The 25,497-nt window shown below is 39.4% G+C and overlaps 1 protein-coding gene across 6 annotated transcripts; it reads left to right on the top strand.

Annotated features, from left to right (window-relative positions):
* lims2 (LIM and senescent cell antigen-like domains 2) lies at positions 1-25,264 on the top strand. 6 transcript variants are annotated; one of them, XM_019277568.2, is made up of 11 exons: positions 1-109; positions 13,967-14,126; positions 15,638-15,704; positions 15,858-15,978; positions 17,197-17,346; positions 18,685-18,835; positions 19,728-19,820; positions 20,470-20,518; positions 21,407-21,482; positions 21,941-22,129; positions 23,468-23,555. In XM_019277568.2, the coding sequence occupies exons 2-10, from the start codon at positions 13,971-13,973 to the stop codon at positions 22,083-22,085; spliced, it is 1,008 nt and encodes a 335-aa protein (XP_019133113.1). In that variant the 5' UTR covers positions 1-109; positions 13,967-13,970; the 3' UTR covers positions 22,086-22,129; positions 23,468-23,555. The 6 variants fall into 6 exon arrangements, with proteins under 6 accessions (XP_019133113.1, XP_019133110.1, XP_019133111.1 ...); XM_019277565.2 differs by lacking the exon at positions 1-109 and adding an exon at positions 4,063-4,384; XM_019277563.2 differs by lacking the exon at positions 1-109 and adding an exon at positions 10,054-10,474.
* Positions 25,265-25,497: the final 233 nt, after the last annotated feature.

Genomic DNA, 25,497 nt, shown 5'->3' with positions numbered 1-25,497 from the left:
GATGTGGCCATGCAGACTCAGATAAAGGCAGTACGAGTGTTTGCAGTGACAGCAAAGGGACTTTAGCAACAACTAAAATATCCTCACCACAGTTTGACACGAAACGTCGGTAAGAATAATGCATATTACTTTTAGAACTATCCGTAATGCGTGTTGCAAACCACAGTGTTTTGTTGTTTACAGAGCTGTGCACGGTCATAACACATTTTAATAGTGTATTAGGAAGTCATATATTGATACTGGTGATGTTTTATTGCATAAATCTTTGTGCTGTGGCTCAAAATTAGGACTGTTTTGTAAGTACTTGTTCATATACTTACTCTTATATGTGTGTATGATCCTAAAATTGGATCACAGTATCAGAAAAGTAGTAATTAAGTACTTTAATATCTCATATTAATCAATATCAACCTCTCTACTCTGTGCTGTATATATCCATATGTAGCATCCGTTCACCTCCAAGTCTGTTACTGTTCTTGTCTAAACGTACTGCACTTTATGTAGCACTTGTTGTATTTTCTGTTGTAAAGTCTGTACACTTCAATGTAGTCCCCCTATGTGTGGTCTTCGGGAAACACTGTCCACTGTCACTGTGTACTGTGAAAATGTTTGAAATCACACTTCACTTAAACAGCAGATGAAAAAAATCCATTGTAACACATATAGAGTATATTAAGAGATAATCAGTTTGTATGGTAGGTTTCAAAAGTGATAAATGATTTCAGGAGTGCTAAGAAGTAATATTAATTTCAGTCAGCTGAACACACGGATACATTTTGTTTATTACAGTCTGAAGTTTGCAGCTGTTGTACCAGCGTCGTCCACACTGTGGCAGTACACTCACGTGGCAGAGAGCGTCACTGTGGCGTTTCTGGGATTTGTAGGAAATGTCTGCTGTTTCAGCCATGTGTGTGTGTGTGTGTGTGTGTGTGTGTAACAGGACAGCTCTCTCAGCACATTCATACCAGCACAGTGCTTTGACTGCACGCATGTTCAATCCAAAACACAGTATTAACCTTTAAATCCTGCTGTGGTCATAACACAGAGTACTACTGTATGACACCACTTGGATCATAATTGATTTTTACTGATACTAATGCCATTATCCATTCTCTTCATAATTGCTGAGTAATTTTCTGTGTGTGGGGGGAAAAAATGTAGGATTACATGCATTTTTAGATTCAACACAACTGTTTAATTGTCTCTGAGTGTGAACACTGTTGAAACAGAGGAACAGATCTGTAGCTGTTTGTCAGCATGTAAAATTATTAAAACAAGACATTTACCCTTGTTAATGGATATACTGCTCGGTTGGGAAGATGTGTGTCAGTGATGTGTAGAAAGATGTTTCAACAGGGTGGCAATATTATCGGCCGATATTGGTCTGATGTGGACATATTTGTATTGACGCATACGTTATCTGATATACACCAGTATGTTTTTCCAGCATATAATGCATGTAATTATTAAACAAAGTTAACAAGTAAAGTAAACAAGTTATTGGTTTAAGAAAGCAGCACCATTATTGGCCACTATATCAGTAATCAGTGAGTTTACTGGTCAACAGAGTATGCAATAGATCTCAAGGCAAACTACCTTAAACAGTCTTGTACCTGAAAGTTGTAAAACAGTTTGAATATTAACCCCATTGAAACTAATTTTTAAATGAATATATTAGTGCCAGCCCTACTTTACTCTGTAAATCAAAGCAGATGATCATTTCATTGGCTCAAATTGTGTGACAGTTACCAGTTTTTAAAGTAAATGCACACCCCACAAATGCATTGAATGAAAGTGAGATGAACTCACATATAAAGTCTGAAACTATGATTCATCACAAATGTTCTGGCGTACTCAGACATGTCAGCCTGCGCTACTGTGACCCAACTGCTCCAGGATGTGGAGCTGATATTGAAGTTTAACATTCCCATTTTACACTTCTGCTTTTAGTGTGTGTGTGTGTGTGTGTGTGTGTGTGTGTGTGTGTGTGTGTGTGTGTGTGTCAAACCAACGTGGAATGCTGAACAGGTTAAGGCAAGCGGCTGAGGTTAAGTCTGCATAGTGTGAGCTGTTCGTAACGCAGGTGAGTGTCTGTACAGAGAGACACAGTTTCTGTCCACCCACTGCCATTGAACACCATCCAGCTTTCACACCTTTGTATTGTAATGACAGGTGTAGGTACTGACTGAATGGTATACACAGATTAAATACAATTAATCATCATCATTCAGACTGTATACTTGATGCGTCGCTGCCATCTTGGCAGTCCTGTGCTGGCTCCCCACAGAGATCCAAAAATGGGCAACAAAGTGAAGTGTGGGTCAGCTGAGTCAGGCTGAATGAAGCCTTGTTACTCAAACAAGCCACGTGTGACAGTACCAACCTGTCAATCGAAACTGCCATTGCTCTAAATTATGCAAAACTTTAAGCCTTAATATAATTTGGTTGGGTGTGTTATGTAGAAATTCACCCCAAGTGCAGTTGCAAAGACAGAGCCTGAGTGACGTCACCCACAGATTTCTGAAGTGCTGTTTTGAAGTCGAAAATATGCCATGTTGGATGTACTGCTTCTTCTGCCTCCTGGTTAATCTAAATATCAGCAAAGATGTGGATCATAAGTGGCGCTGAGGTGGGCCAAATGATTCCTGGGTGCTCGAATAAGCCATCTGTAACGGCACTTACCTGTCAATCAAGCGGTCACGCTGTTAATTATGCACATCTTAAAGAAAATTCACCAAAAATTCATGGACACAGAAATAAGCTATAGAGACCAAAACCATTGACTGAACTTGGCTATGAACATGTTTATTTCTGCTGTGAAGCTGGACATTTTAACATGGGGGCTTATGGAAGTTAAGTTGTTCTGTAGCCAGCCTCAAGTGGCCGTTCGAGGAACTGCAGTTTTTGACACTTCAGCATTGGCTTCACTTCACAGCCTTCACAGATCTAAGATATCAATTTCAGAATCGTTGTTTATCAGTCTGTTTCTCAGTGTTGCAGCCTGTTTACATCTGCTTCTTCTTCAGCTGCTTGCTGAAGTAGCTTGTTTTGTTTTGCTTCCTCGCCACCAGTCGTGTCTCTTTGCGTTTGATGATGTCACAGCTACAGCACAGCACAGCTTGTTTTCAAATAAACATGTATGAGAAGCAACTTTTCAGGCCTGTGTGAAAATGTGCATCTGTGGTTGTTGGGGAGGATCTCTTGTTCCCACAGAACATTGTGATGAATAATTCATAGACTGACATTTTCCCGCTGTCTTCAATAGTTTGTTGTTTCTGCCGGAGCGACTCAAATTGAAGAGCAGAGTGTATGTCTGAAACATGACGGCATTGTTCAGTGTAACACGTCTTTACTCGGCATGTGTGATCGCACCCTTCTAAACAAGCTGCTTCCCAGACTAAAATGTTGACTACGGGTGTTTTTTTACCCCTGTTTAGTGAAAACACTGTTATTATGCCTGTCCCGGATGAGACTGACTGATGACGAGTGAGACACTAATAAGTTATAGTGTGCTTGACATGGTCAGTTGCTCATGAAGGACAAAAAACACACCAGTGTTGATAAAGTAATGACAAATAAATCAATTTTAAGCCTTTTCTATGAATATATTGGTCTATATATGTCAGTTTCTGTCCTTCATAGTTGCTCAAAAACTTGTGAGACAATACTTACTGACCAAACATGATGGACCCTTTCTAAAAGTGTTATAAATATAAGGTATAAGTGTCAGTATCAGTATAAATATTGTTTTTAGTGGTTTTATTTAGTATTAGCTGGATACTAAGCAGTTATCAGCACTAATATCCTGCCATTGTACACAGTATGTGTGTGGAACATAGTTTTTCTTTCTGTTCTTTGTACTCTCTTTTGTCTGTCTCAGGCTTTTAAACAGAGGAATGAGCCAGAGAGAAGTAGGAGGTAAAGGAGACAGCGGGGGTAAAGGCTCGAAAGGGCAATGCCTCTCTCTTCTTCTGTGAATCTCTCTCCCTCTCCACTCTACCTGCTGTAGGAGGAGGAGGAAGGTGGGAAGAAGAAGTATCTGATAGGTGTGCAGGCTGCGAAACCACTCCTCTGTTTATGTCCTTCCTCAAGGGTGCGAGCCCTGGAGGTGTGTTTGAGAGAGAGAGAACAAGAGCAGCACAAGACTTGGATCTTTTTTACCCGGCTCATATGTTAACACACACTTTCTTTAGAGTATTCTCATTTCTGTGGGTTGAGTGTTCTCAGTAGGCGAGGGGAAGAAGGAAGGAAGGAAGGGAGGGAGAGAGAGAGGCGAAGGGGAGATGAACTCTTTGAGGCTGAAAGAGTTGTCAAACTCAGACTTGTACAGGCGAAGACAGGAGAGACCAGACAGCTATGGAAGTCTGGCCGGGGACAGCCTCAGGTGAGTGTACCTTTGTGAAGCTATTCGTATTATTAATGCAGCTGTATTAGAGGAATGTTGATTCAGCTCTATGACCACTTTGTACTGGGGTTTATGTTGTATGTTTTGTCGGTGATATTCTGCCCTGTTTGTAAGTCATTCTCAATTTGTACCAGACACTTTTTTTATTTATAGATAAGACTGTTTTACATTTAAATCTTTGTAGCAGCCCCTTTAAATTGGCTCAGATAGAAACTATCCACTTAAAAATAAAGACATCAATTCTCTAGACATGTCCATCATCCAGGCTGTCTAAAAAACTGAAATCATTTTTGATTATCTTTCATTTCTCAAGAAAAGGATTTGTGGAGGCGTTTGGCCAGCGAGCATATGATTCATTTTCCATTCCCGAAGTCATTTTTCCTGATAAGTTACGTTTTTTTTCTGTGTGTATCTTCTGTTTAGGTTGTGTAAACTGTCTGAAGTAACCTCAATCTTGTGTTATGATGTTTGTGAATGTGCTGTCCTGTGGTCTTTAGTTAGTGCTTATCGACGGATTTCTTGCAAGAAAGTGAGGGTGTGTTTGTAAGTAACTAAACAGAATCATTTGAAGACAAGGCCTTTTCTGTGTGCTGTGTATTGACAGGGGTAGATACGGTGAGATGTGGTGGAGTATTTGATCAGTAAATACTGCAGCTGATGGCTGAATTCCTCTAAGTCGTGCGACCAGCTGTGATAGACAACCTGTGCAGAGTTTGGCAATATTGCTTTCACAATATAATAACAAAGTGTAGATGTTTTTCTGTCTTTGACAAACACCTCTCTGTCTATCCTTCTCTGTCTCGTGCGTGTGTGTGTGTGTGTGTGTGTGTGTGTGTGTGTGTGTGTGTGTGTCTGTGTGATCCCGAAGTGATCAGAGGAATGTAGTAATGTCAGGAATGTGGAAAGAAAGAGGGAGCTCTCTTTCGAGGTGTCCCCAGTCAAACCACACACGCTCACTATGAAGCTACCTTATCATGCAACGGTGTCAGGCAGGTTTTTTTTTTTATTTAATTAATGAAATAATAATTTAAAAACTTTTGGAGGATACATAATATCTGGCACTATTACTTTGTCACTCAAAATACCGTAGTGATGACGCAGGATATTTCAGCCAGGAGTCTCATACACCTGACTTTTTTCTTCTTTTTTTTAAAGATGGTTTTTTAAAGATGGTAACACTAACTATTAAAACAATTGTGGTATGAACTAAAAGCAGAACTAGATTCACAAAGCAGCTACTTCATTCCTCACTTTTAAGTACCATAATCATTAAGAAACACCACTTACTTACTTAAGTCACTTTATTCCTTGGCTTTTAAACCAGCATGAGACTCTGTTTCTGTGTTTGCTTTATCGTTGCTTTATTGTTTTATCGTTTATTATTGTTTTTATATTGTCCTTTGTTTTATATGTCTTATTTCATTTTCTATTTTATGTACAGCACTTTGTGTCAGCTGCAGCTGTTTTTAAAGGGCTTTATAAATAAAGTTGAGTTGAGTTGAGTTGAGTTAAGTGTTATCCTGTCGAGTCCAACATGTGTTTCATTTACAAAATTGGGGGGGAAAAAATGTACTCCTCTGGGGTGTTTATGTCCAGGGTTAAGTGGAACTGGACTCTCCATCATGTCAGGTCAAAATGGGCGTCTGGAACAAAAAGTGCAAAACAAAGGAAATGTTAGTCATAAATTATGTTTGCACAGTCACAGTGTGTATAACTGTGTGTCACGTGTGCTTGTCCGTGTGTGTGTGTGTGTGTACGTGGTTGCATTGTGTAGACTTTATGCCTTGCCAGCAGCCCTCATGTCTGTGTCACCATGGTTGCTGTTGACACAGTGTGTGTGTGAGGCGGTGGGGGGGTAACTGTGGGTGTGTTAGCAGGTGGTGTTTGATCTGTGGCCCGAATCTGCTTGTCTTGCACCGGTTGAGAGCGAGGGTCTGAAAATCTTAAAAAATGTGATGTGCAGACACCGATCCATTCAGCCGAAAAATGCTCTATAATATAATTCAGGATTGTGTGTTTTCAGTCGTCCAAATTATATTTTCTTTATATGGTAAACATTGGACATTTTCATTTCTGAGCCAATATAAAATTTTTGATTTCCCTGGCTGACTTGAAAATGAGGAATCCTGTATCAGATGAGATAATTCTTTATTGACCCCCCAGAGGGCAGTAATGCGACAGGTGGTACAGCAGCAGAAAGAGAAAAATAAGTACAGATAAATAGATGATAGATATTTATTTTAGAGCTCAATCCATCCTTAAAAACAATGGTAAACACAGGTGTTACCAATGATACTAATTAAGGAGTCAGGGTGTTGCTGTGGTGCATGTGGAAGGAACCTTAATTAGTATCATTGGAAACACCTGCATTGCCCCGACAATTTTATGTCAAAAGGTTTATTGTAGCACTATATAAAATATCCATAATAAAATGTAATGTAATTAATTATTAGGCTATTTGCTTACATATCATGTCTTTAAATTTCAAGGCTACAAAGGTCCCACGTTCCTTTTAGCCTTTTGTAATGAGTTGTTTTGCAAAAAAAAAAAAAAGTGTCAGACGGAAAGAGACAACTGCTTGTCATTGTGTTATTGCGTTAAATATTTCTGACTGTGGGAGCCAAGCCCACATGGACTATTGAGAATCACTGCAGTAGATTATGTGCACAAACCACCCTCTGTTAGAAAATTAATGGCTCTACCTCCACAATAGCTACAGAGGTCAGTTCATCGCAACAGTATATTTCCTACCTTATTTTCCAAGACCTGTGACCCCTCCAGTGACCTTTAATGACCCCGCAAGGAAGTCTCAAGATCCTCTCCTGCAGAGGGAGCACGCCGGAGACACTTTGTCGGCTGCTGACAGTTGCTGTTTAAGCTCAGTTTGACATTCATATCGACATTCACATTCCCTCTCCTTCTCCCTCAGGCATTGAAAACCTCTGTGTTTTTACTAAAATATTTTTTAATATTGAACTACAAGCATGCAACATAGAGTCACAACAATATTGCAGTATTTCTACAGACCACAGCTACAGTAAAGGTCACAATAAAATCTAATGCTGTGATAAAATAAAAATAAAAAACACGCTATCTGAACACTACGTACATGCATGAAGCATGCATCCATGATAAGTTAAGAGTGTTGTGGAGATAAAAACAAATGGGTCAAAAACACTGCAACCATGGCTCCAGATGGGAAATATTAAGAAGAGAAGTGCTGATCAGAAGTTCCCCTTTTCCACCAAATTAGCTCTGGTTTTGAACTAGTTCTGCTCATGATTCAACAACAATAAATAATCTTATTAGGAATAAAAACTGCCTTATGTGTAAACTGTCCATAGCTGAAGAGAGTCGGTCTACGCTGCTGTATTTTAATGCCTGTGTGATTACTCACATTGAATTAAATCGGAGGAATCTGTAAAGAACATGACAACAGCTGCACTACTGGTATTTTGAGTGTGGACACGTTAACTGCTTAAGATTCAAATTCTGCCAGCCCGGCAACCATTTTTAAAAGTTAGTGCTGAGCCCTGACATGCCACATTAGAGTAATGCCAAAGTATGTACAGGGTGAAGTCACTAGTAGTAATACTTTAAACTGGAAACTATCACAAATGTGTTCACTGTTTAAGCAGATGCAAGAGCATTATTTCCTTCTTTAAAAAAAAAAAATCCATGTTGTGCAACTTTAATTTATTACAGTGTCCCTGCTGTTGTTTGTATGTGTTTATCAGTGAGTGAGAGAGAAGAGTGTGCTGGATCTTTTTTGTTCTATCCATGTTGGAAAGCACATTGGACTCAAAACACTAAAGGTTCATTTAGTCTGAAATATGAACAATGCCCATTTGAGCACATTTATCTAGACGCCGGAGAGCGGAATAGTTCTTGAGCTCTTACTTTAGGGTGGAACACCCTGCAACACAGCAATGTCTGTAATCAGGAGGAAAGATTACATCTGTTTCCTGTTAGGCACCCACCCTCTGCCCATTGTACCCCAGTCACTCCGCACTGTTTCCCAGTGGATGAGATTCCAACTGAGACCCAGCTAAGGACAGGTGACTTTTCTGCAGTCATTGTTCTTGTTTTGGAAAGATGATGTGGTGCCTGCCTGGTGAAATGTTTGGCTCATTATGTCATTCTTTTCAGAAGCCAGACAGTCCCTTGATAGAGACTGAAGGGTTTAAGGTTTAAAAGTGAGTGTTAAAAGCCTTACAGTGCCACATTGTATACAAATGAACTACACAACAATGCAAAACCGCAGCACAGATGCGCTAATATGATGCATTTAAAAATCAAAGTGTCAAGAAAGATGGATTTAAATGGAAAAAATGTGAATAATTGACATTGGATGTTATGTGCAGCCTCTTTCAGATGAGGAAGAGTTGGCCCAAACTATGTATACAAACCCTCACACACACACACAGACACAAAACAGCAGCTGCCAGCACCTAGTTTGGAGTTGAGGCTCCACTAGGTGTCTATTTGTGGAATGATGGAGTAATGTAGAAGACCGTTATACTGAAGGACGCAGAGACATGTTTCACACACACACATATATATATATATACACACACACATAGGTAACCCTTTATAGACTCATGTATTCATTACACATCTCTTACTTTTGCAGGATGAACATGGCAGCTGTTTTCTAATGGAGTGGCGAACATGTTTGTCTCACTGGAGTGTATTTCCGGATCTGGCTTTATGTTGTTTTCATGGTTTGGGAAGTGGTCATTAATTTGAGATGCCAGTTGACTTTAATGACATAAAGAGCTATCATTTACCCAGAGGGGACACAGATTCATGGGTTTAAAGGAATGCTTAGGCTTAGACCAATATGGGATTTCTTAGAGCGATTAACATATTTTATAATTGAAGCCGTAGATCACTTCAGGAAACTGATATTCAAGCCTGTTCTGTCGGCTCACTGGGAGAAGACACACACCGTGTTTCCATTAGGTCTTAAGTTTTAATCCTTTTAGGTACTGCCAAAAATAAGCAGCCCATAAACTTCATATGACATGTTTTACCAGCGAGAGTGTTAGAGTGTGTTTGGAAACCAACCAACCAGTGTTGCATTGATCTGCATCCCTCATTTCAGGAGGGTGACACTGATGAGACGATATCTGGCTCTAATTTTCATCCTCTGTGTGTTTGTCTCAACTATGCTGCTGCTGTGTTTATACACCGACTGAAATAAACAGTCATTTGTTATCTGTTATTTGGTGTCTTACGACTTGAGCTTCTCTGCTTTCCTGTATGACGTTTCTACTTTGCGCAACACTGAATTGGAGCCATGTTGTTATATTTCCCAGAAAGCTAAAAGCTCCAGCTGTTTAACAAACACACACACACACACATTAACATAACATATTAGCCTGTAGATATTAGAGATGCATGTAGTTATGAAAATACAGCTAGTGTGTGTGTGTGTGTGTGTGTGTGTGTGTGTGTGTGTGTGACGGCACAGTGACCTCTGCCCGGACAGGCGTCAGGGTGGGCTCTTTAATTTCAGTAACCTGCCCAAGAATAGACAGCGAGTGTGACAGGAGTGGAGACTGTGTGTGTGTGTGTGTGTGTGTGTGTGTGTGTGTGTGTGTGTGTGTGCCAGAGGGAAAAAAGAGAAAGATGTGGGAGTGTGAGAAAGAGGGAGTGTGTGTGTGTGTGGGAGAGAGAGGGAGAGTACTCCCAGTGCAGTCTGACCAGTGTTTCGGTCTGCTTCTTGCTATGTGGATTACAGCTCCCGCTGCTTCCCGGATTGCCATTCCCATTACTGGAAACTCGCATTAAACAAGCACAGGAGATTTCTATCAGAGTGTGGACGTTTGCAGTTGATTTAAACTTGTTGTAAATGAGTATGGAGATGAATGGTCGCTTCCTGCCGCCGTCAATACCTGAGGATGGAGAAGTCCCCGACCACGTTCTTCATGGGGAGATGAACGGTCACCACCTGAGGCTTCAGTGTGGTGACGGGGGAGAGGCTGAGGTTGCGGTGTCCAAGTCCCAGAGGCGAAAGAGCGATGTCAAAGTCTATAAGGAGTTTTGTGATTTTTATGCTCGCTTGTAAGTACACAGAAGATAGGGGGGTTAAAGCACTGTTGATGGTTGTTAGATTATTGTAATTTAATCCTTAAACCACACCTTGTGATAATATTTTTTAGTATTATTAGCCAGTTAAAACCTTCCTTATCTTCTTTTAAGGAGCTGACAGTATTAAGATAGTATGGCTTTAAAAGATGCTTTAAGTTTTGTATCAGAGGCTGTGACACACCTCCACTTTCAATGTCAGTTATCCTACATAAAAAAAAAAACATACTAATTAAAGTCTAATATCTCTTAGTGAGTATCAAAGAGCATAGACCAGGATAGGAGTTGTGATTTCCTGGCTTGGTTGTGTGATGGTTAGTGATTGCTGGATGATTTGCCACATCACTTAATTACCATCTCAGATTACGAATTATATGTTTTGGTAACTGAATGCCAGTTCGACTGATAAAAGTACAGAAAAACGTGTGTGACGTAGTGGATGTGTGTGTCTCCTCTGAGCTTACTTTAGTGTGACAGAACGTGAAGAAGCCTGATATTCGTTGGTGCATGGATAGCTCTGATAGCTACACAAGAAGTGCTATTTTAGTGCAGGGGGTTGGGAGGGGGGAGTTGTTATGCAAAGTAGAATATGTCAACGGGCATCCAAAGTATGTGTGCATGAGGGACAGGAAGGCTAAATATACATTTCTGACGGATCTGGCCTCATCGTAGTCTGTGGGAAAACATGCACGTAGGGTCACCCACAGGTTTGTATAAGGACGTTGGAGACATAAAGAATGTGGGGCGATGATAGAGCTCAGGTGAGACAAGCAAGCAGCAGCCACCTTTAGGTGACTGTCAGAGACACTAAAGCCCCTTTTTGTGCTATTTGAAAATGACTTTAGGGACTCTTAAAAAAAACTTGTCAACCACAGACATGGTTTAGTTTAAATTGCTCTTTGGCAGCTGATATATTCAGATATATAACCTGGTGTGATTTAAATATGCACTGCTTTACACAAATTAGGGCTTTAACCTCTGGATTGAAGAAAACACAAATGTTTCATGGTGTAGGAGTCTGTAATTACTTTCAAATACTTCAATTTGCTGGTCAGACTAATAAATAATTTGAAAAGGCGGTGGTGGTTGCAGTAAGAAATTAAGACAGTCCAAGAAACACACTGACTGAGCTTTGACTATTCAGAGAGCTTTCAGTGTGTGTCACGTTTATTGTCATAAAAGAGAGTCAGACCACTGAGAACAGAGGATGGTGTAGAGGGGATGGAAAAGAAAGGAACCGGATGACCAGAGAAGGGAAAGTGAAGGCAACAGAAGGTATTCATAACAGAAGTGATAGTCTGCATCCTTTTCCTTTTGCTGACAACCAACCTCCATTTAAGGTCACAGGCCAGCACAGTGGGCTTAAAGCGGTGGAAGGAGTGAAGTGTCTGACTGATTACAATTCAAATTTTTGCCAAAAACACAGCTGCTGGATTTGTTGCTTTTTACTTAAACCATACAGAACACAATTAATATTTGGTGGAAACCTGCTGACGGATCATATCCTTCTTGCAACACTAACAACTCCCTGAGATTGACTGAACTGTCCACCCTCTTTTCCTCTGTCTAAGTTGACTGTTTCAGAGAATTTTGGCCATTGCATTGAGTTTAATGAAGAAAATTTTGTTTTAGTCCTACAACTGCCTGTAGCCTCGTCTATCAATCATGCAAAATGTTAGAGGCAGATAGGAGGATGGAAATGCCAAAGGGATGTATCATTTCCTCCCACAAAGGGACAGGGCAGGGCTGTTAGTGTGTGTGATATCATGCCAGACGGGGTATGTAGAATAATATTTATTTGATAAGCTTGCGAGGAGTGGACTCAGATGAAAGCTGTGCGTAAGTCGGTGCATTAAATCAGGTATGCCAGTTTTTTTGTAGTGCAGATTCTTTGGTAGGACTGAGCTATGCATTGTTACAATAATGAGCAGTTTAGAGTAAAGCCCACCAAAAATAAATGAGCAGTATGTCCGGGTGTTTTAGGAATTCTTGTTAATTCCTAAGTTGATCTAACTCAGTTAATATGTACAGATGGCATCACTCCATGAAACTCTTGAATGGTCTTGTGTGTGTGTCTTTGTGTTGCCTGGATACACTTTGGTATTCTGACCTTTTCGAACAAAGCAGAGAAGCCAGGATGGTCCCACCATTCTCTCTTTCCTTTTCCTTTCCTCTGTCTGCCACATGTTCCTATTTACTTCCAGTTTGTTTCAGGTGTAAAGCAACACTGTTATTGTGTTATCGTGTGCTTCAGCATCTGGATTAATTAGTATGTTGCGGTTTTGTACATTGGCTGCTTATGCTTGCTTCAGAACTGTTTGATCCTTTTGTTTTCAAGTCTTTCTTTTGGAGTCATCATAATGGATTTAATCCAAGGTTCAGCCTAGCCTAGGGTTGGGTCCCATGAGGCGATGAGAAATGTCCACTGGTACAGATGTTGCCCTACAACATTCAACTATAACCTCCACCCCTAAGCAGAAGAAGTAGTCAGACACTTGGTTGGCTTGGTTTTTTCTTACAAACATCCAATGTCGAATTACTTCAGAAAACTTTGAGCAGTGTTTAAACGATAGTGTGACTTGCCTTCTCTCAAATGACCAAATCTTGTCAACAACTATAAAAATCAGGCGTTGTAACCATCATCGTAGATTTATTCAGTTTAGTCAATATTTTTTTTAAAAACACATAAAATAAATACCCTATTATGAAGCCCTTGGCAGGTTTTTGGGTGTGACCACATTTGTTCTGCAGGTTCTGGCACCAGTGACAAAAAATAAAGATTAGCCTGGGGCACTGCCCCGTTGATGTATTACACTCATGTTTTGCAGAGAGGCAGTAAAACAATTTGGATTGTTTAATAAAAGGGCAAGATTAGGCCACATGTGTCGTAATGACTCTACGTCTCACTGCTAAAACTGTTCCGATGAAATAGATGCTCACTTCAGCTCACTCCTCTCTCAAAAGACAACATGCAGGTTTCACATTGATCCACACATCCTGATAAAGCAGAGCCAAAATAAACCCGAATAAATCCTCCAGCTGTTTCTATCACGATGTGATAGATTTTAATAAGATGGTGTTAGGTGTGTCCTGACATGGCCCTTGTGTCTGTGAGCCTCTTGGTCATTGATATTACTCAAGAAATCTGACTTACAGAAACAAATTAGCAATGTAGAAAGATATCAAGATGTAAAACATAATAAACAAAATCCTTTATCACTTTAATGCAGCATTAGTCTGTTGATATAAATATTTAAGACATTTATAAGTTGAAGTAAAACATTGACCCAACTAAAAGTAAAAAAATAAACTTAAACTAAATTTAATTGTATGTTCTCTTGTATTGGTTGTATGTAGTTGCATTCCTTGCTTCTACTTAATAAATTCATTATTTTTAATGCCTATTAGTTGTTTTGACCGTCTAAGTATATTCTGATCCTGATTCTGATGTTTTCTTTCTCTTCTCAGCAACATGGCCAACGCTCTGGCCAATGCCATGTGTGAGCGCTGCAAGAGCGGCTTCGCCCCGGCTGAGAAGATCGTGAACAGCAACGGGGAACTTTACCATGAGCAGTGCTTCGTGTGCGCCCAGTGTTTCCAACAGTTCCCTGAGGGACTCTTCTATGAGGTAACATTTTGTCCTCACCGGTGTCTTTTCAGCGTGACTTTCATCATCCAATAATAGACGCATGATGCTGTAACTTAACACACTTAGAGGGCAGTGGATTATCAAATACATGGACTTTTTTTAGCTAATATGGATCAATGAAAAATTACCCTGATTGGACTAGAAATGCTTAAAAGAACACTCTTACACAGACTAAAAAAATAAACGTAAGCTTTGCTACACTTTTCAAATGGCCGTGGTGGGTCAATGAACTGACTTTCTCTTTACAGGCAGTTAGATCACTGCTTTGTGCACATTCCTTAGACAAAGAATCTAAACACATGGTCCAGTTGAGGTAAATAAAGAGGAGTGAGCACAACCCTAATGCAGTATCCAATTATTAGAAGCCCTCTTCCAGTAAGCCATTTGCTTACCAGCCTTGACACAAGGCCAGATGTCTCTCTCCGGCAGGCCCCAGAGAGCCTCTGTTTAGTGAATTTATCAAAGAGAAGGTGTCTCTAAGGCTGCGATCAACAAAAACATCAAGGGCTTTCCATTAACCTTTGACCCCCTGTAAATAATTCCTACCTGTTGCCATAAATAAACAACAAGCAGCTGAATATTACCTCTTTCTCTTTAAAATACAAACATGGGTGAGTCTCAGTCAGTGAAAACTGACTTATTTTTTACATAAATCAGCTGATGTTTCTGAGCATCACTGGTTGATTAGTTAGATCATAATGTTTTTAGAAGTACGATGATTCAATTAAATCATGGACATTAGAATAATAGCAAAGCTGTTGTTGAAACATAATGAGGCAATTTAAGTCTTTTAGTAGTATTTAGTCTTAGTAGTATATTATATACTCACTTTAACATCACATCCTCTCACATTTAAATATTGTTTAGTACACTATTAATATTTATACATATTTTATTCTTTTTTGTTGTATTTTATATAATTCCATGTTTACTTTAATTTTATATTACTCTTATTATATATTACTATATTACTATTATTAATCTTATTTTACCTTCTATGTCTATGTGGCACACTGAAACAGTAACTTTATTTTATTTTGGAATATCATTGTGTCTAGTCTAAGTACTTTGCTTTACATATCTGTTACAGAGAAATATCACTTACCTGAATGCATGCATACCATGAAGAAAGAAAATCATTGTGCTTACCCTTTAGGAATAAAGTCCTAACCCTTTAAGTTTATTGTTGTGTGCACAGGTTGAAGACAACATGTGTGCTCATGTGTGTGTGGGCATGTTTGTTATAAAAGTTGCATCAGTGATTGTATTTCGAGCCTGCTCTTTGACTCTGTACTCATTTGTATGTAACAGCTCAATATATAACGTGCCCTTCTTGCAGTCCAACAACACGTTGGTAACAAAATATATTTATACATATAGAGGTTGTGGAGATGTTTTTTTAGTATTATATTTTTAATGTTATTGTTATTTTATTGTCCAGCTGTGTGCTTTAATTAACTGTGTACAAATTGTTTGAAATGTGTTGACAGTTTGAGGGCAGGAAATACTGTGAACATGACTTCCAGATGCTGTTCGCTCCCTGCTGCCATCAGTGTGGTGAGTACAGCAACTGCAGTAACAGACAATAAATACCATCCATCCATGTTCTTTACCTGATCCGTTTAGGGTCACATTGAGCTTTGAGTTTATGCATTTAAACAACAAATATCCAATGTTACTGTTCTCCATAATCCTCATATCTTCTCCAAGGTGAGTTCATCATTGGCCGTGTGATCAAGGCGATGAACAACAGTTGGCATCCAGACTGTTTCTGCTGTGATATCTGCCAGGCTGTGCTTGCTGATGTTGGATTTGTTAAGAATGCTGGAAGGTTAGTTTCTCGATAATCAGTCAGTATAATTCCACCAACAACACTCATTTTATGTCTAATACAGGGCTGGATGATGTTTTCTATGATTCTGTTTTATCTGGTGCTTTAACTTTAACTTCAACTTCAACTTCTGTACACCCATGTCAAGCATTCTCAAGCCCTTAGAGAGAGTAGCTTACATGACACAATTTTAAAAAATACACAGTATAAAGCTGCATTCATGAAAACAGGGTCCGTACTTTTGCTGCTGGCTATCTAACGGCACAGCGTCCTCCAGGTGCCGCCTGCAGCCGCCACACGGTGAGCAGTTAGAAAAAGCAGATTGCGGGATTGTATATGAATTGTGCATATATAGTTCAAATTTTAATTAAAGCAAATAAATTAAAATACACATATTATTACAGATTATAGATATTTAATTCATGTTTTCTTAAACACTGCACACTTCTTGTTGATGTTTGTAAAAAATAGCTCAAATTCTGAAATTTTTTATGAGTTAATAAGTTGATGGCAACAGCCCATGCATTATTAATAAAACATTAAATATAACTCTAATCTGGTGAAAGTGGCTTCACGCAGCGAATCAAAGCTCTAATCCCTCTTGACCTCCTTTTAATTATCCAGCCTCAAAAATAGAGATGAAGACGAAACGTGTCAGCTGAGTATAATCAGATACTGAGAAAACAGGGTTTTTTTCTGTCGAGAAAACTAAATCAAGTTTTAAATTCTTTTAAAGATTTGTTCACATTTTTTGGGACTAGATGAGGTCAGGTTAAAACAATACTCACATGCTCTTATCTGTATTCAAATAGTTTTTGGTTGGTGTCATTTTTCCTCCTGTTCATGCTGGTCTTAAAGAAAACCGATGCTAATTCTAGCTCAGTGTAAGTAATAAAATAAACCTTTATTGATCTCCAGCGGGGAAATTTAGTTGTCAAGGACAGCAATAAGTGCATAGGTGTATACAACTAAAATAAGGTTAGAATAAATATTAAAGTATTCATAGACCAAGTCTGAGTTAGACTAAATAAGTAGTTTCATACTGGCTTGTAAATCTTTGACCAGGACTTGCTGGAGGATGATTATTAACAGGACAGGATTTGTGATGTTGCCGTACAAGTGGAAGGATCCTTGAAGAACATGCTATCTAATGAAGCATCCCTCTGTCTTTTTTTTTGTCATTTGATTTCTCTCATCTGTTCCTCACTCTCCCATCAGGCACCTGTGTCGTCCGTGTCACAACAGAGAGAAAGCTCGAGGCCTCGGCAAGTACATCTGTCAGAAGTGTCACGCCATTATTGAGGAGCAGCCTCTGCTGTTCAAGAATGACCCGTACCACCCTGATCACTTCAACTGCAACAACTGCGGGCAAGCACACACACACACACACACACACACACACACACTAACCTGGTCACAAATCATTCAGAGCATGAAGGCAGTGGGAGGACTACGTGCTCCAGTAGATGCTGGGTGCAAGCTGTTGGCTGTCCATGACTGACTTCATTTGTTATGCAGTCATGATGCTGCCAAGTTCATGCACACTTTGATGTTAGAATCCAGTGGCATAAATATGATGAGACCGACATCATCTGTGATTATCGTCTTCTGTTCCCCCGTTGGTGAAACGCAACCAGTTCCAGATCAGATCAGGGGCGTCCCTCTCTACGTTTAAACCTCTTCCCCTAGCACTACCAACAACTGGACATAAATCATAAAAACATGAATCCTGTAGTACTGTCACAGTACTTATTGCTGCACTAACATGTCCTAGTCTCACTGTACCATGATTGTTTACCTTTTTTGTAAGTGACTTTGGATAAAGCATCAGCTAAACACCTAATGTAAATAATAAATAAATATTTGTTGCTACTTAAATTCATTGATAAAACTTCACAGAGATCCAACAAAACAGAACTTTTTCCATTTTGACATGAAATAGTGTGGACAACGCAGGTGTTTCCAATGATACTACCGGTAATTCAGGTTCATTCAGGTCAAACAGAGTCAGGGTGCTGCTGTGCTGCATGTTGGCTCACTGGAAAGTCTCTGCTGCAATAAAAGAGCCAGAACTTTAATTAGTATCATTGGAAACACCTGTGTTGACTATTTCACGCTAAAATGGCAGCTGTGAAAAAGACCTAAAGTAAAGTAAGGGGCACAAACACTCATCACATGCAGCACAAAGCAGTGCATCAGAGACTGCTCTCTGCTGGACAAACTATGTAATTGTAATTATACGTGTATGTGTTAGTATTAAAACGATTTTAATCACATTATAATTACAACCTTCAACATTCACTACATTCTCTGTTTTTCTTTTCAGATTTGATTATTTTTCACATTTTCTTTATCCATATTTTTAAATTAAAGTTAAAAATAAGCATCAATTTTGTAAAAAAAATCTAATGTGGGGGCTCCTATGGACCAACGCTCAGTCCTTGCTGCAGCAGCCCAGGGTTTGAATCCAACCTGGAGTCCTTTGCTGCATGTCATTCCCCCACTATCTCTTCCTTCTTCCTTGTCAAAGAAACCCAAAGAAATATCTGAAGAAAACAAAAACAAATTTGTTATTTGTATTAGTTACTTACTAAGTATAGGGATGTATACACGTTACTGTGGAATGTGCATACATGTCTTGTATTTGCTCTGGTTTGTGTCAACGTCAGTCAAAGCTTAGAGTTTTATTCACCTCTGTCTCTGCAGTAAGGAACTGACGGCCGATGCCAGGGAGCTGAAGGGGGAGCTCTACTGTCTGCCCTGCCATGACAAGATGGGCGTCCCCATCTGTGGAGCCTGTAGGAGACCCATCGAGGGCCGCGTGGTTAATGCCATGGGCAAGCAGTGGCATGTGGAGGTGCGATGTTAAGCTGTGCTTAAAAACAGCTTCAGTTACATGAAGCTTAGGAGACTACTTAAATGTTTACACTGTACTGAATTCACATTTAAAAAGATGAAGGTTTTTATTTATTCGGAGTTGTCTTTTCTGCATATACAGACAGGGAACAGATTTCTCTGAGGTTCACAATAAGTTTCACACGAGCTTGATCTCCACAGTTATGTCCAGTGCGCTCCTTCGTCGAGCTATGTGGATCATTTCTCTGTTATGTCTCTGCATCTGTTATTTTCTCTCTAGCATCATTCCACCACCCCTATTCACCATCTTTTCTTCTGTCTATTCACATTTTATGTCTCTTTTCCCCGACTTCGCTCCTCCTCCACATGTAGCATCATGTGTGCAATGTGTGCGAGCGCCCATTTCAGGGCCACCCATTTTATGAGCGAGGTGGTCACGCCTATTGTGAGAGACACTTTGACATGGTGAGGGGATTAAAGATTGGCCTGACGTTGATTGCTGCCCTTGTGTCTCACTTCTCCCTGGCTTGGCCTCCATACAAGGGTTACACTAATATATGAGTTCACCAGTCAGTTATCTTGACATGGCTTGCAATTCTTGCCAACAAAATCACCTCCTTACCCTCATATTGGTGTAACTCTGCTCTGACTCATCCATGGTGTTCTCATGTCTGTTTGGAAGATCAGCGCACCCTCTCCAGCTCACCACTCTGTCCACTGTCCTCTGCTCTGTGTACTCTGCTTGGACCCAGTAACAGGACATCTGGACTGAGCTGATCTGATTGTGGTCTGACCTGAAAAAGTGTGAGACAGATTGCGCTGCTGCCTAAATGTGATAATGTACCGACTGACGTGCTAACCATGCACGCTTGGCCGTGGGTTTGTTGTTGCAGCATTTTGTGTGTGCCAAGTGTGAGAAACCCTTCCTGGGACACCGTCACTACGAACGCAAGGGCCTGGCCTACTGTGAAACACACTATAACCAGGTAACACTCAAGAGTATTGAAAATGTTTATGTTGAACACACAAACAGAAATGGAAACATCCGGCTATGTTCTGGCTCCTCTCCTGGTCTAGATTAGTAACTAACAGGAACTGTGCTTTTGACCAGGGCTTCTAAAATTTGTGATGGAGGGTCATCATGTTTAAAAAATAAAATTTTTAAGTTGTAGACATGGTTTTGCAATCCAACAGTCCATCAAATAATTAGTCAGTCTATAATATTGTACGTGAACACAACATTTACAACAACTGGCAGACAACTAAATACAAAAAGAAACAAAATAACTTTTTGAGTGAGACACACACACAAATTGTACTGATATATATGAGGAACTATATGAGGGAGATATTGTACTTGTTCACAGTTTTCTTTGCTTCGGAAAGAGATAAGATAAAAAAGCTCAAGACTGCAAATTTTACAGTAGAATCAGCAGAAATTGTAATCACTCCACCTAGTGTTGTACTTGTGCTAGTACATAGACGCTTACAAAATGCCTCTGTAGCCTGTGCTCGTTTGCATGTTTTTTGAACGCAGCATGTTGTATAAGCCATGATTAAGACTGCCAGCACTGCATTGTGTTGCGTAATTTCATAACTCATAAGACGTGTCTGTTTCTGTCCCCATTTGCTCAGCTGTTTGGAGATGTTTGCTACCACTGCAATCGTGTTATCGAAGGAGACGGTGAGAAAACTTGTTTTGATTAAAAATACTTCATAGTTTATGGGTGGAGTGGACGTATGTCACTCATTGTGCAGCCTTCTTAACGTCAGTGCTCATTAGAGCTCAGGTTTCCATCCTGGGGGTCCTGACCCACACTAGAGGTCAGCAAAGCTTCACAAAGCCTTTTTAATTTTAAGGGGTGTGAAACAACCTTCTATTTCTGAAGATACAGTATGTCTAATTTCATTCATTTCTGCCAAGAAAACTAGATGATTTTTTTATTTTTTATTTTTAGATTATTTAAGATATAAACTGAAAAAAGGACACGGTGAAGACCTGAACACAAGCTGTATTCACAGAGCCTTCACTCTCTGCTAAACCACCTCATCCTGAGCTAATAGATCATGGCCAAGTGTCAGGGGGAATAAAACTGAATTGGTCAACAACAAAAAAAGTATTATTATTGTAAAAAAAATTATAATAACAATACAGACAGAGGACTGTATAAAAAGTTCCTATAATATCAGGAAAAATAATTAAAATCGCTCCTTTCATGCAGTCTGTTATTCAGGTTACTTGCACAGTTCATCAGTTGTTCTGTGCTGTTAATATTATACACTTGAATATAATGTGAGATATCCATAAAGTATTTCCTTTAGTCAGTTTGTTCAAAAAAGCCTCCTAAAGGAAAAAGGTTGGGAACCACTGCATTAGAGAGTCACTGTATTTTGATTGATTTATTTCATTGTGCAGATTTCTTGGCACTACTTAATCAAATTTTTAAAGTTGTGACTTTAGTTTATGACTGACGTTTTTACCATCATATGACTGAAGTCTTTAACTTCAGTCATATGATGATCATCTGGAACATTGTCTCACGTGACTGTTTTTTTTTTCTATTTTTGTCAGTGGTGTCTGCCCTCAACAAGGCTTGGTGTGTCAACTGTTTCGCCTGCTCTACCTGCAACACCAAGCTCACCCTCAAGTAAGTAAGACACGGTCTAAGAGACACACTGCAAGTTTGTCTCTGTGGATTTGGATCAGTAAACAAATTCTCACGTAGATTATAAACTTATTTGGTGTTCATCATATTCAGAATATGAATTGGGCAAACTCTCTCTTTGCTTCTCATTTTTCTCTTTTATAACTACCCTGCGTCTGGGACTATTTGCTGCTGTTGACTGTCTGTTTTTCAGTCCTGCTTCTTTCGCCTTCCTCATATAATCCTATGTCTCTGTGGGTTTGTTTCTCCACCTCTCCTCCTTTTCATCATCCCTCTTTGTCCTGCTCCACTTTTCCTTCCCCTTCCCTCTCTCAACCGCTTACCTTTTATTTTTCCCCTCTCACCCTCCTGCTTCTTCCCTCTTTTCCTGCCTCAATGTCTTTCTCCTCTTCCTCCTTACCTCTTATTTCCCCATTTCTCCCTTCTCCCTGCTCCGTCAGGGATAAGTTTGTGGAGGTGGATCTGAAGCCGGTGTGTAAGCACTGCTATGAACGCCTGCCTGACGATATGAAACGCCGGCTGGCCAAGCGTGAACGCGACTCAAAAGAAAAGAAGAAGAAATTATTGATACCCATGTGTCTGTGATCCTCCCTTTCTCCTTTCTCCTCACTTCCACTGTTCTTCCTTTGGTTAGTTTCTTCTTCTTCTTTCTGTTTCTATTCTTTTTTTTCTGTTTCATTGCCATCATATTTCAAACATGCTTCATGACACTTTTATTCTGTCTGTCAGGCTTTCAAGCCAAATAATGAAAGCAGACATTTGGTAGGTGAATACGCACAGACTGAACATATTTGAGTGACTTAACGCTGGGTTCAGTTCATGACCTCTTCTCAGCCAGAAACCCTAGTCAGGATTAAGGCTGCTGCTCTGCTAACCCCTGCTATCCAAACAGGAAAATTAGATCAGTCATATGATGAAGGGAATGTGTTGTTTCCTGTAAAGGGTAAAACCATAATCACTTCCGGCAGCTTTATGGCTGCAGCAGTGTGAAGTGCTGAGGTTCCACCGGGTTTGACACGTGCTCTGGTCCTGCCAGTGATTATCTGCTTTGGGAAGAAACGTCATCCAGGGCAGCTGGGGGGAAAGGTTTAGGGAGCTTGTCAGTATTAGTGGAATTACAGGAATTTAGGACAGAAAGCATCCACTGATGAATAACATTTTACCTCTACCAAGGCTTCATAATACTGAAAATAGATAGATAGATAGATAGATAGATAGATAGATAGATAGATAGATAGATAGATAGATAGATAGAAAAATCCCCGTTTCTAGGCCTGCACAAACATGAATCAGCACCTCAATCAACTTCATCTTTTCCTGTACTTAGATACACTGTGTGAAAGCTCATCATCATCAATATTTAGTTAGCTAGTGTTTAACGTTTACATTTAGTCATTTAGGTGACGCTTTCATCCAAAGTGACTTTTAAAAAATGTGAAACAATCAGTGTACAGTGTGACAAGAACCTGGCACATAGCAAATCTTACACAAAAGGACGAGGTTCTGATTGGGACTCGCTCAGCTGCTATTGGAGCACAAAGCATTCGTCACAAATCATCCATTTATACTTATCATTCATGCTTTCTTCCCATGTTTCCCATTTGTCCCTATTACATATATCAATAATGGCCCCATGGCCAAAAAAAAAGGTTTGGGGGTTATCCAGCTCAGAGATGATGATGTTACAGACAACATTTAGCGTTACATCAAAGGTATGATTCTGTTCAGTTGGTTATGAAAAATAACTGTCTAAAATATTCAATTGTGACCTCAGTTTTTTCTTCTTTACACATCCATTTCAGCTCTTTAGTTTATATGCTTTTGCAGAAATGTGTTTTAAGAATATGAAATGTCTGATTATCAAGTGTAACAAGGTGCTAAATCATTCCTCACTGTTCCATTCCTATTAGATGTAGCACTGACATACTGAGAGTGATGATGTCTTGCTGTAACTCTTTGTTCCACAGGAACAAGTTTGTGGAGTTTGACATGAAGCCAGTGTGTAAGAAGTGCTACGAGAAGTTCCCTCTGGAGCTGAAGAAGAGGCTGAAGAAGCTGTCTGAAACGGTCGCACGAAAGTAAACACACAGTTGAGCAGCTGGAGAGAGAGAGAAAAGGGATAACCGTGGCCATGCAAGTCACATTTCCAGGATTGACAATGTGTGTTTTATAAAAATTGGTATGTTAAATTTAGCTTCGTTATTTCAGTGGAACACTCCACTTTTTGTCTTTTCGGTTACGGAGAATAAATTCATGGAGCCTGAGGCTGACAGATAGTTGTCCAGTCAGTCAGTCAGTAGGTTTAACGTTAACCTGTTCAGTGCCTTTTGGCTCAAATACTGCACTGCGCTATATTTTTCACATGCTTGCCTTATTTACTCTATAAATATATATAAATAAACAAACACAAATGATGATGGTCATGTGTTTTCAAAATGATAATAATAATAATGATAATAGAAACGTGCTGATAGGCTGTTAAACTTCTTCTCCTTTACTCTCTGTCTGATTCAGGTTGTATAAAAATGGAGTAAACCCAAAGAAAGTTAAGAAACATGCAGTTTTATCGATCAAGCATATAATATCTAATATTTCTTCCATCAACATGTCTTTGTATTATTAATGTGTATTTCTAACAACATGCAAATAATATAGTCATAATTTCTTTTTGCATCTGCAGTTTATTAACGTCATACTGTAGCCGCCTTTACACGATAGTGATGGACTCCATCACTTTGCAGTGCGTTGGATTGCCTTATTATGTGCTATGCATTTTATGTGTGAAACAATCTCTATGTAAACTGGTATTTACACTGAATTACCAGCTTATTAGGCTCACTTTTACAATCTGATTAATCCAACACGAAAGCCCTGAAATAAATCCCAAGTTTATAATGTTCAGTTTGTGTTTTGTCTGCTCCCATTTACAGTAAAATCATGAGGGCTAAACAGAATATCACAAACATCTATCCTTTCAAAGTAATGCAGTAAAATTGAACCTCATAACATCTTAACAATAGCCATAGAAATGAAGCAACACCTTGGTCATACTGACAAGAGCTGAACACAATGAGCTTTACAGTAACAAAATTTATCGCATGGCAACTGGTAACTCTGCGCGTTACAACATGACGGGTTGTGGCATGTGCAGAGACCGGATGTGTGAGTAATTTAAGATGTTAGAACATGTGTCTCTCTGCTGTTTGTGATCCAGAGAAAGTGATCCTCTTAGTGAGGTGTACCGACTTCCTCAGGGCTCAGACCCTCTTAAGAATGTAAGCCAACCGTTATGAATGGGAAAGAATAATTTCCATTCAGAAAATGTTTCACTCCAGTAGTATTTTATCGTAGAACGCTTAACTTTTACATAGTTTAATAGAAAAGACACATTCCACTGTTTTATGGAAATGTAAAGCCTGTTACTGGTGCAAGTTTCACTACCTATGTCACAACTTTTCTCGTATGTCACTCAGAAGTAAAACTATCCACTGGGCAGTTTCTTGGGAAACAGAACTTCAACTCTACTAAAAATAGTCCAGTGGATAGTTTTAGTTGACATCTCACTACCTGGGAGGCTGAAATGACTGCACACAGACAGACACTGCTCTTACACTATATTTTATTGTCACAATGCTTATCAAGAGACAGTATTTATTCATGTATACACACCAAAGTGCATGTTCTAGTCTTGAATGGAGAGTTATTTTTCATTATGTCTAAGATAATTCTGTCAACTCATCTGAATAAACGTCTCTGTCAATGCCTCCAGTGTGTTTGTGTGTACTAATGTTTATTATTTAAAAATGTAAAAACATGACTGTGTATTATTTAATTACACCCAGAATATGGCAGTTTTGTCACATTTTAAATATACGTTTTCTGTCATATATGTCTTTTTTAGCAGTTTTCCACACTGAAAGTAACATTTTTGGTAACTCGGGCTAATTTCTTGGAAAAATTACATGGATTAAAAAGACTCACTTGGGGGTGCACGGTG

Source organism: Larimichthys crocea, chromosome XVIII (assembly GCF_000972845.2).
Source record: "Larimichthys crocea isolate SSNF chromosome XVIII, L_crocea_2.0, whole genome shotgun sequence".
In the NCBI taxonomy this organism is placed as follows: Eukaryota; Metazoa; Chordata; class Actinopteri; family Sciaenidae; genus Larimichthys; species Larimichthys crocea.
The sequence above is the reverse complement of the archived record's forward strand: the minus strand, read 5'-3'. Positions and strand labels throughout refer to the sequence as shown.

Bases quoted from the DNA above. Each gene is read 5' to 3' on its own strand.
- lims2 (XM_019277563.2), top strand. From the start codon at position 10,263: ATGAGTATGGAGATGAATGGTCGCTTCCTGCCGCCGTCAATACCTGAG. The intron at 10,475-13,966 runs GTAAGTACACAG...TTCTCTTCTCAG, and splicing joins TGTGATTTTTATGCTCGCTT to CAACATGGCCAACGCTCTGG. The intron at 15,705-15,857 runs GTGAGTACAGCA...ATCTTCTCCAAG, and splicing joins TCCCTGCTGCCATCAGTGTG to GTGAGTTCATCATTGGCCGT.